This window comes from Halyomorpha halys, unplaced genomic scaffold (assembly GCF_000696795.3).
Source record: "Halyomorpha halys isolate HHAL.00 unplaced genomic scaffold, Hhal_1.1 Scaffold747.1, whole genome shotgun sequence".
In the NCBI taxonomy this organism is placed as follows: domain Eukaryota; kingdom Metazoa; phylum Arthropoda; class Insecta; order Hemiptera; family Pentatomidae; genus Halyomorpha; species Halyomorpha halys.
Window position 1 is genome coordinate 135,599 of NW_027111002.1, and position 12,119 is coordinate 147,717.

General features: G+C 31.1%; 1 protein-coding gene across 1 annotated transcript; it reads left to right on the forward strand.

Annotated features, from left to right (window-relative positions):
- Positions 1 to 1,282: 1,282 nt before the first annotated feature.
- On the forward strand, positions 1,283 to 11,328 carry Capa (Capability). The gene is made up of 4 exons (XM_014428750.2): positions 1,283 to 1,349; positions 7,001 to 7,141; positions 9,610 to 9,759; positions 11,016 to 11,328. The coding sequence occupies exons 1-4, from the start codon at positions 1,283 to 1,285 to the stop codon at positions 11,120 to 11,122; spliced, it is 465 nt and encodes a 154-aa protein (XP_014284236.1). The 3' UTR covers positions 11,123 to 11,328.
- Positions 11,329 to 12,119: the final 791 nt, after the last annotated feature.

Consider the following 12,119-nt stretch of genomic DNA (forward strand, 5'->3'; position numbering starts at 1 on the left):
ATATTTACCTATTGTATTATTTTGTACAGTTGTAAATTACAATAAATAAATAATTAAAAAAAAATGGGGAAATTTAAATTTAAATTTTATTAAAAATAAACAAAATACAGCATAAAACTTTTTACTTTGACAAAATGAAGTTTTAAAAAATACATTAAATGTGAATTTTTAAATTAAATAACCATCCTCTTCCTTTTCATTTGCAAGTGAGATGTATCTTTAATTTTTCAAAAACAAATCATTGACAATAGTTTCACGAAATCGATTTCTAGCTACCGACAGACTTAATTGATATTCATAGAGCTTGAAAGTAATAAAATCTCGCGAACTAAGCTCAGCAATTCCCACACGTTCTTCTACTCCAGCGTAGATACAAATAATAATTCTTATCTGGGCTAGCTCAGGATTTGTTCAAAATAATTTTCTCTAATATCATGAAGATAATTTTTACGAAACGTTTGTTCTGGCAACTGTTGCCCCATAAATTTTTCCGAAAATCCTTTGAAGGCCGTATATAGATAATTGTAGGTGTTAGTATCCACTTTTCCTAAACCTTGGCCATAAACCAATAAATAAAATTTATTTTATGAAATTGATTATTTAATCAAACGTACAGAGAATAAAAATCATTCTTCGTTCATTTTTCGATTTCTTTTTTCACATTTAAATGGTCTATCCGTAGGATTTTAAGTTGAAAGAAACTGTTAGAAAAAGGACCTCAGAATCACATTGAAACCGTTAATTTTCACTATGTATTTACTTTAGGCTTCCTGGAAAATAATTGAGAACCAATCCATGGATTAATTTTGTTTTTTCTAATTCCAAAAAAAATTCTTCTAGATTAAAAAAATAAAAAGGAAAAAGGAAAATATGGTCTAAAATAAATGTGTAAAATAATTTCAAAAATGGTGAAATATTTACCAATAAAATTGTTAAATACATTAAGAAATGCTCCTAAGATGGATATAGAAGTTGTAGAAAAAAGCGCGGTTGAAATTGAATCCTATGTATTTATCTAGTAATTGAATTGAATTTATCCGTGCTAAGCTAAAATTTGTTCAGAATTCAGAAAAAGACACGAGAGTTATCAAGAAATCATTATTTTTTCATTCAAAATATCAAACTGATAAAGATAGTTTTATATATATTATAGTTAATGTTTAAAAATTGCAATTTAGCGATATAGATGGGGGTAGTGGGTGGAGCAATGGGAGGGGCGTAAGCTGAGGGTGGAACTTGGCTATATATACCCTCTGAGGGGTGGCAACCCTAACAGTTTACCATGTCCAACGTCTTCTGCCTTGTCGCATCCCTCTTCCTCTTGGTCAGTTGCTCTAGGGCGGCTCCAGGTAAATTTTTTTTCCAATATTCATTCGACAATAGTTCACAAGCCGAAATATTTTCAGGCATTCTCTCTTCCTATAAGGAAGGGAAAGTGCAATAACGGTTAATAAAGAATGACTTTGACCCTCAATAAATAATTGAATACATTGAACCTTCCTTTATTCATAGTATATACTCCGCTACATTTCTAAAAAATGTGAGCCAGTAATACGATGGAGATATTGATAAAATCTTATGGTAGGTCCCGTTTGTTTCAAGATTTAACTCGGTTGTCTTATAATTTCAGGAAGGAACAATTCAATATTAGGCTTCAAAATGATTTACTAAATCTGGAATTGTAATGTGTAGTTATAATCTATTTCTTCTTATTTTATTGGTGTGTATGTTTTAGTTATTTACTAAATGGAATTGAAATGGCTTGTAATGGTGGGATCCCGCCCATAGTCCCGTTAAGAACCTTTTTTTAATTCTATGGCCAATTATCTTCGAATCTTAAGTTCTAAGTAATCTAGTTCATCTTCGAAAATTAAGTCGTTTTCAGACAAAAGACCACTGAAAATTTTTAAGAAAGCATCCCTATCTCAGCGGATTTCATTAAATTGCTCTTGGAATACAAAACTTCGAATAGCAGTTTATAAAACTTGATAGGCTACGCAACAATTTAGAGTGAGCACTTATGAATTAATATTTAAAATTCTGATGTAAAAACAGTATTTTTGAAATATTTCTATTTATATACAAACATGATAGATGCCTGAGCAGAGGTGCGAAGAAATGTTTTTTCTAGCCTTCGCGATACAGCTTAGCTCAACGAAATCTATATTGAAAATTCTATATTACTGATGTTTAATCTTTTTATTATCTGGTTTATAAACTTGAGGAGTATGTAATGTTAGTACATGGTGCACTAGCACTACACATGATGTGGAAACATCTCTTCTCGACCCATCAACCTAAATGACGATCATTCTTGTACTGACTTTTTTTTTACAAGGAATGTTCGGTTTATTTCTAGTGGTGAAATATTCATATACTTTATCATACTTCGCTGGGTCTAGGTGAGAATCCATAGCGATATATTCTATTAAAACATTAGAATTGTCGATTTTTTTCAAAGTTTCAGTTAGCCATATCGCTTCTAAATCACACATTTTTTCGCTATATTATGTATATTTTATATACCCTAGCTGGGAAAAATTATTTTATTACAGTTTTAAATGGTTTTTGTGGCTACTGTTTCGAAAAAAAATTGTTTTAAAAAAATCCTAAACCGTACGTTTCGAGTAAGCAAAAATAGTGAATAAAATTTAAATTAGACCATGCTTACACCGACCCCCAATTTTTCAACAACATTGGACCAAAACAAACAATCTGATTGAAAATATTTCAAATTCGTGTTTCAAGGAATATACGTTTGTGCATAAGTAAGCGATAGTGGTTGGAATCTGATGAAATTAAACACGGAGCCAACGGAGCCATCACGATATCTTTATTTATAATGCGAGTGAAAATGTTCCATTTTGTGGATATACTTTTTTATTAATTTTATTTATTAATTAGTATTTTCTCAATCTAGTCAATCATGAAAGTCGTCAGCTGAGCGTGACCACGAGGCAAAATAGTTTAGAACCTCCCTCACTGTGGCCTCTTGTGAATTAATAGAGCGAAAGATTCTTCAATTGGACCCTTTCAAGCATTTTTCTCTTGTTAAAACCTTTGCGTTCCCTTTAATAATTTGAGATGATACTGACTATACTTGCAGCAAGTAAGTTGAGATGACACTGACTATACTTGCAGCAAGTAAGTTGAAATGATACTGACTATACTTGCAGCATCTTTATGACCTGCATTCCTATGAATTGTTTTTTCAGCATTCACAATTTCTTCCGTTTCTGATATAGTGCTGATATATATACATATATTTATATATTAATTTAACAGTTATATATCTTTTTCCCCAGCGTAATATTTCCAATGGTTAAAAGTATGTTCCCATAATTACCCTCAGAGTTTTTTTCATCGTTTATTAGGTTTATTTTTCTTCTTTGAGAATATCATGGGTATGTTTTGCGTTAAGAAAGTTTTTATTTATGTTTTTTTTTTTGCAAATTCATGCATAGTGTTGGGAGTGGAGAAATTGTTGATTTGGTTAAATAACAAAGAATCTAATTTTAGATCTGTTAATGGATAATTTTCAAATCTGTTAGCACAGTTTATGATAGCCACATACTCAATAACAAGTTTTTCCTTAAAAGTAGACGATCCTTTAAAAATTTCAATGAAAATGTCGTCTTTTCATTGGTACATACGGCCTTTAGCTGCAAAAACAAACCTAAATTATATGTTTAAGGTACATAAAGCTCAAGCCATAAGGAAGAACCTAGTGGAGCAGAAAGATAGCTTACAGAATTTGAACTACGTCATGTTTTGGTTGCCTGCTCTTGTCTTGTAACTCTACCAAGTTTTATCCTATTGAGCCAAGAAACTTTTTAAATTGATATACATTTTTTCAAAACTTTTTTATGAGACAAGTTGTATCAATTATCATGAACTGTGTTTTGTAGGCAGCTTGGTTTTTAGCAGTGTGGGATTGTTATGAAATATTTGCCATACCTCTCCAATTGCATGGCATTTTTGTGTCTTCATTCAGACAACTAATAAAAAAATTGCTATATTGTTAATATAGAATCTCTCATTCAAGTGGTATTTCATAACTGCGAGATGGATGCTATGTTACCAGTTCCATATTTTTATTTTTAAAATTTTACAACATATATGAAGTTAAATTAAACCAAATTGAAATTAAAATTGTATATCACGCTTTATTTATTAGAACCTTTTGGTTTTAATAAATAAACATGTATGTAGTGCAATAAAATTCTTGTGTGTCTAGACTTTTCTTTTTAATTTATCAGTACATTTTGTTTTTTGATAAAATAATTAATTTCATATTACTCTTACCAAATATTTACCTCCTAATTTGACTTTTTTATTGATTTCGATGAATAGATAATTATGATCCTTTACTATATAAATACCGAAAAATCACACTCAGTGCAATTATGCAGTTAGTTTGGAAATCGACCTAGGCCAACAATTTATTTTTAAATCTAATAGGAGAAATACATTCACTTAAAAAAAAAAAAAAAAGTTTCTTGTTATCACTTTCTTTACAATGGTACAAACTGAAATAGATTGTTACGTCAATGAAGTAAATTTAATAATAAGGGATTTGTGATGATTGAAGAGAACAAAATGAATCTTTATTTCCCTAAAAGTTAAACAGTACTTCGCCACCGAGCTTTTATATAGTTTAAGATGTCCTTAGTTTTAATTTTAATTTGTCGTAGATGAGGGGTACTGCAGGATGGTGAAGTCCGAGAGAACAATAATGTATTCAACATAGTTGTGATATTTAAGTATTGTATAAGCCATTTCATGTGTTTAATTACTTTTTAAATAAGTAGTTAACCTAAAAATAAATATTTTCCCATCTCCTTATTTTACTTTGTTTACAAAGATAAAACTGACCTTAAATCGTACATATTATGAAGGTTTACAGGATATGAAAAAAAGATCTTCTCTACAAGATAATGAGTTAATGATTCAAATAAATGACGAGTAATTTCCCGAAGCAAGGTCGAAATGGTGAGGCTAGTAAACAAATCCCCCTCCCCCTCTAGCACACCCTAACCTTGGGACCGATTCCCATTAACTTATTTTATTATTCTTTTAAGGTGCATCTTTCAATTAACTATAGAAAATCTTGTACAAACTAGGCAAGTAATTAATCGTTATTAATTAACTAATGACGAATTTTATTTTTTAAGTGACTTGGATGGATTGAGATTGTTTTAAATGCTGTATTTAAAATACTAGAAAAAGACAAGAGAAGTCTTTCCGTTGTGAATTTTTGAGGCCATTAAATTGAAAATTAAACTATCGTTTCCCAGCAAGTGACATTTTGTTACTGATCATCGCCATAAGAGTGTTTTATTGTTTTTATTCTAAATTCGTAATTTAGAAATAGTAGATGTTCTGCAAATACAAGTCACGCCTTTGGGTCACGGGTGTTGGGGAGCGTTGTATGTGACCTGAAATGAAAAAGATATTAAAGTAATTGAACAATCTCTCCCCTCCAAACAAAAGGAAGAAAATACAATTATTGAGTTGTTATTCTAAGTAGGAATAATTATTGAGGATAAAAACGCTTAAACTATTAGCTTATGCTATTGTGTCAAAAAACCGTTTTAAAAAAGTAATAAACTCGATTCACTTTTTCGGTTTCAAGGGCTCATGGAAATATTAATTTTCGTTTATGATAATTTATGTTAATGGTTGTGGACAATTTACCTTTGATGCTTACAGAAGTTCAATTACTCTAATTAATGGTTTTTATATAAAAAAATTTGAAAAGTTATTTTGAGCGAACTCTGCCATAACATAACCAAATACAAACCTTAGTTTCAGTTTTGATTAATCGATTAGGAACGATAATCCTATTCTTTCCCTAGGGTCAATGATGGTTTTATAAACAACAGTTTGATTCGAGTGTTTAATTTTGTTTAGGAATAAAGCTTCCTAAACAAAATTGAACAAGTAAATGAATGAATAAGTAAAAGTTTTACACTTTTTTAAGTTTAAGTTTTAGTTTTTTTTTTTTGTTGTACCACCGATGGGTGGTTCCTTCCCAAGATTTTCAAGTGTATATTAAACATACGATATATTTACTTATTGTATTGTTTTGTGCAGTTGTAAATTACATTATATTAATAAAAAAATAAAATAAAAAAAAAGTTTTTTTGCAGACTTTTTAATATGATTAGAATAATTCTGTTTATTTAATTTTTGCTCCTTTTTTTTTTTAAACCAAAAGATTAGATTTTGGAAAAAAGTGTTATTTCAGCGGCCTGTAATAGAATTCATTTCAGACGGTCAATAAATACTATTGATAGTGCTGCCGATTTATCAACAATTCTACTCTTCACTACTCATCCTCATGGTAAATTAGATTTCTATGAGGAATGACAAAAGATTGTTAGTTTATGGAACATATTAATCAATATCTTTTATCCCATTGTTATTTTATTTTTAATTCTTCACTTGTTGTTTTTAAGTTGACCTGAATCATCATTTTATGTTTATCACTATCCCAACTGTTTATTGTTTCATGAAAAAGGACATAATTTTGAGGCTACTGGATATGTAGTTGGTGCTCGATTAAAGGATTAAAGGAACAAATTCATCCAAGTGTGTATTTTTAGGGGACTTTTGCTGAAATAGTCATTGCTACTCCCAGGTTAAGTTCTACTATGAGCGAGAGCTAACATCATAAATGTTCCACGGTCTAGATATAAACATAATGTAAGTTTTTCAAAAAAACAATTTTCCATGCTGGGTAAAACACAAAATTTTTTATTTAACCTATTTGCATAATACCGACGATATATATAATATAGCCGTTGTCATTTGAAATACATTAATATTCCCCATTTATTATTTATTTTTAGTAATGAGGACATTACACATTGATAATGCATAATGAATATGAAGTTGACGATGGTATAAAAATATGCTACTTGACATTTTTAATTTTTCTATATTGTGATATTCATTCCCTTGTGATATTTATCCGAGTAAATACGATATGTTGCAGGCCAGAAGACTATCAGCCAACCTTGCACTCGGGAAAAGCGAGATGCAGGCCTTTTTCCATTTCCAAGGGTAGGAAGAACCTCCTTCCCCTTCACATGGTCTTTTCTTCCTCTCATCGACCCTGAGTCTGGAGAACGTCAAAGTATGTATTTAGACAGTAAGCATTTTTTTTATTTGAGTAAGTTGGGACAAGCGTGGATTAACACGTTCGACTTTAGTAGGCAGTTCATAATTATATTTTGATCGATATTTCATACCTTTTGAATAAATATATCACTGACCTTTAAAATAATTAGCTGGTTCATTTTATAATTAAAATATTCCAATGTAGAATTGAAATTCCCAATATAGTCTCAAATACTAGCTTACCCCAAAAGAAAAGGACAAAAGCGCTGATGAATTTCATTCTTCTTTTGTTTAAATTAAACGCTTCGCAGGGCAAAAATACGAATTACTAAATTGTATATGACAACAGTCGGCGATCCATATGGCAAAACCAACTTTCCATCCAAAAATATTATTAGTTTCTGTGTGGTGGTCAATGGGAAGAATAATTCATTTCTCCGTTTTACGTATGGAGGTGAGGCCATCACATCCACATCGTACTGCATTCATATTCTCATAATACATGAAAGAATAACCTGCATTGGTTAATGAGAAGGAAGCTGTACTCTTACACCACATCGTCAGGCCTCGTGTTTCACAACCAACAGCAACTAAATGAGCTCTTACCAAATCCTTCTTATCTCCAATAGATATCAGTCTGTATAGAAATTTGGACTACATAAAAGTAAAATGTTTGAAATTATTCTCAGATCAAAAATGCATTTTTCTATTTAATTTCATCACAAAACCCTGGATTTTCAGTTCTGGGATTGAAAAGTTGATAAAACGTTGAGGAAAATGTGTAGAAAATTAGGGTAAATATTTCGAATATTAATGTTCCCATTTCATGAAGTTGTTTTACTTTCCTGTGAAAACTGACATTTTATACTAAACGACCCAATAAAAGAGAAGGCCTTGGCAAATTTTTCACTAGAGGTCAACATTGCAAGATGACAATAACTATTTTAAAAAATATGTTATGCTCTCGCAACAAAACGACTTACCATAACAATTTTTTTTGGGGGGGGGGAAGCGTAGCAAACGTCGACGATTAATTGGTTATTTACAATTTTAAAAAAACGACAAAACCGTGTAAAGATGGCTAATGAAACGAAATATTAATAATACGTCACAGGGTCCTTCAAAGTTCTAATTTTATCAGCATAATTTTCATAATGTAACGAATTCGAGAAGTACAGAGTAATTTTACATAGGAAAAAGGGTTGATTTGTTTAAAGTTTGTATGTCAGTGTCCGATCAATTTTATCCCATGCTTACAATCAAGTCAAAATAAAATATTTTTACTCTCATTCAAGAATCCACAGCGCAATTTGTCACGTAATCGAAATAGATCGTCGGATAAAATGATTCGTTTATTCTACAGCGGTAATGAGAACGTGGAGATAAGAAATATAAAAATCAGTAGGAAAACCAGACCTCATTTCATATAAAATTATTCCTTAGATTTTACAATATCCGGTATTTTATAAATGAAAGAAAAGGCATATTAAGGTAACCTGCTGGGAGGATTAGAGCAAAAGGACTAAGGGGGATAACTACTTCCTTACACGGGAGCCGATCACGTAGGGGCTATTCGTCTCGGTTTACCTAAAAAACACACCCTATATTGTCTCTTAGGGCTCACATTTCCACCTAATCCACACTTGTCTCTATTTTTATACCCACCCCACAGCAATTGATTTAGTCTTTAAGGGAAATCAAATAAACCCAGGAGATTGTTTTTGACTTGAGTAGTATCACTGATGGGTTTCTTCTCCACGTTTCATTTTACGAAATGTATATTTCATGTTCATTTCATTAGAGGTTGTATTTTATGCAATAGAGTTGTTTTCCGCCATTTGCATAGCAATAAACAGAATGAATGATTAAGACTTGCAATATTATTGGCATTAGATGCAATTACATTATTCATCACATATCCTTACTCAGTTTCATTACTTTTTTCAAAAATAATAAGACAAATTGGTATTGTATAAAATACTGAATAAGAAATAATCTGTATGAACAATATAAACTCTACAAATTTCAGGAATGGACTGAAAATGCCTTCCCCCATTATAAGTTGAAACTGTTTCCTATTGGATATAAAATAGAAGATTTCTTGTTTTTCAAAGTTTATCTATTTATCGACATTTTCACTATTTTTATACGTTGCAACGGCTTTGAAAATTGTTCCTATGATGAGATGAGAGGATTGAAGATCCTTTAGTAATTCTCCTGGTACAAAATCAAGGAAAGCTCCCGTTTCCGCCACTCACTCAAAGGTGCCCGAATCGTTACGTTATATCTTATATCAATATTTCAGTGTATAAAAAGCCTCCTTTGCCCTTTTCAAATCATTAGCAGTAATTGCCTTTTCCTCCGGCAACTTTGTTAAATTGTAGAAGGGTACTCTTGAAGCGTTGTAATATTTCTTCCAACATACTATTCCGTATCTTGTGTAATGAATGTATTAATAATATTATTTGTCCCACGAATTACCAGTCAAGAGAGAACAACTGATTCCTTTTCCTCGAGTTGGGAAATCCGGTCCGAAGAGGAACGGCGCTTCCGGAAATGGAGGACTTTGGTTTGGACCTCGCTTGGGCAGGCTGAACAAGAGGATGGAGCTCATCCCTGTCGCCTACCGCCAAGGTACCACCTACTAACCCATTTACCTATTTAGCAACTATAAAAACATTTATCATGGTTCTCTATTATAAATTCCTTATCAAATATTAAAAAAATAAATTCATGATAATCTGAAATACTCGTTACCACATAGCGTTGTGAGGTGAAAAAAAAAATAAATAATAAGTTTTCTATGGCCGGGATTAAACTATTAAATGCTTTGACAAAGATCTTTTACAAATATGTTAAGCGAGAAATAAAATAGTGTTGTTAATAAAATAAATCTTTTGTGAAAGGTCTTCCACAAAAGCTAGGCTTCTCTTCCTTTATTTCGTAAATGATTTTTTGGGAATGATAGTTATTAACCATGATGGTCTGTGGCGACAACTAAACTGTAACTTTCACAATATTAATTATATCACTTAATAATAACCTGTTTGGAATAACTTTATCAACCCTAAAAAAAGTTTTCGATTGGTGGATGATAATGTTGAGTCTTATAACCAGCGTGGGGTAACATGTGATTACGGGGTCAAATTAAAAAAAAAACTGGGTCGAATTGGAGAAAAGTTGATGTGAAACTTTAAGGAGAAACTTAAAATCTCAAATTTAAAATTCTACACTATGATTGAATGATTTAATGTCTGTTGCATTCAATATTATCTAATAGATTATTTATATTCACCTATCCTCAAAAAAAAAAAATTAATACAACTTTTTTGAACCTCCAACGCTAATTCTTAGAGCATTTTTTTTAGATCCTCTGACGTTTGACTCACAAACTTTTCACAATTAAAGCTACTAAGGTGACTGCCGTAGTTGAGCACTAGATGAGCGGCAACCCTGCTAGAAAAAAATAGTTTATAAAAGAACTTTGAACTTTAATAGTGTAATGTCGTTCCAATAAATACATTAAATATTACAATTGAATAATATCATTTCTTCTTTGTTCTCTCATTTTATACTTCACCTGAGATAATAATTAACGTTCTGTAACAAAATATAAAGTTGCTTTACTCATAAGATAGAGAACAGTTCTCATCTCTCGTAACATATAACAGTTAGTTATAGAAAATACTGTTTTTAAATTGATCCTTGATGTTTATTCATCAAGTTTAGTTTTTTTATACACGTAGCAGCGCAAATTTAGGCCAATGCTCACTGGTGCTGTAGTATACCGAAACTTTGTCAAATCAATCACTCTGAAATGTTGAATTCACAAGTTCTTATTACCATTATGTGATAAACTTTTGACTAAAAAAATGCTGCTTTTGTTTCAGAAAATAACGTTCCAGAAACTTTACTGAAATCGGTGCTCAAGAACTTACCTCTGAAGGGCGCTGGTAATTCAAACGATGTTGATGACTACATTGACGGAAAACAGTAACCTGTTAAACCCATAAAATAAAATCGATATTAATCTTTTACTTAATCTCTCCTTGTTATGTCTATGTGTTTAACGCTTTTCTTAAAATCAATATGTTCATTTGTGGAATATGTAATCAAGGTACATATTAAAAATTGATTATTTGTTATGTTTGTAACAAGTAGACAAAACAAAAGAAAAAAAATCTTGTAATTATAGAAGAATAAATTTTATCCAATGAAAATGCATTTACATCATATGTGTATTATCCTCTGGCTAAACCTCTTTTAGAGTTTAGTTGTACCCTCTCTAAAGGCAGAGTAGGTGGTTTACAGTACAAATATATATCGATCTACATTGTAATGCATGTTCCAATTAACTTAAAATAAGTATCTGAGGAGGTCAGTGTTCAATTTTGTATGCATGAAGGGCTTAAAACATCTATTTGCCCTTCATGTGTTGAACTTATGTCCACCAATTGTCCAGTAGGTATGTCAGCCAACTTGACAGGCTGCATATGTGTCCAGAATGTGAAAAGTAACCTTATAAATTTGTTCATATGTTACTACCTTCTGCGATAATTTTATGAATTGAATCGTGTAGAACTTTAATTTTGATTTTTTCTGGGTAACAATGTAAAGTAATAGGCCATATTTGGGACCCCTGGTCTTAACATGACCTACTCATAATGGTTTGGGCGAATGCTCGTAATTCCTCCTAAACTTCTTTCTTAATTCATTTTCTTACTTTACTTTGAAAGTAGATAGATTACTCTTGCTGTAAGAAAAATTCCAGGGAATTTGATAGGATATTGAGTAAACTACAACTGTTCAAACCTTAGGTCGGCCATATTTCTACAACCTACCCAATAAATATACTAAATATAAATATAAATACACTACTATAAATTTTCAGATCCCCAGTGGTCTTAAACCAACAACGCTATCTGGATATCTTCCCGCATTATTCTGGAAATATTCTGGTGATTTTTTTTGTAGCTAACTCTATATTTTTCGGG

Bases quoted from the DNA above. Each gene is read 5' to 3' on its own strand.
- Capa (XM_014428750.2), top strand. From the start codon at position 1,283: ATGTCCAACGTCTTCTGCCTTGTCGCATCCCTCTTCCTCTTGGTCAGT. The intron at 7,142-9,609 runs GTATGTATTTAG...ACGAATTACCAG, and splicing joins TGAGTCTGGAGAACGTCAAA to TCAAGAGAGAACAACTGATT. The intron at 9,760-11,015 runs GTACCACCTACT...CTTTTGTTTCAG, and splicing joins CCCTGTCGCCTACCGCCAAG to AAAATAACGTTCCAGAAACT.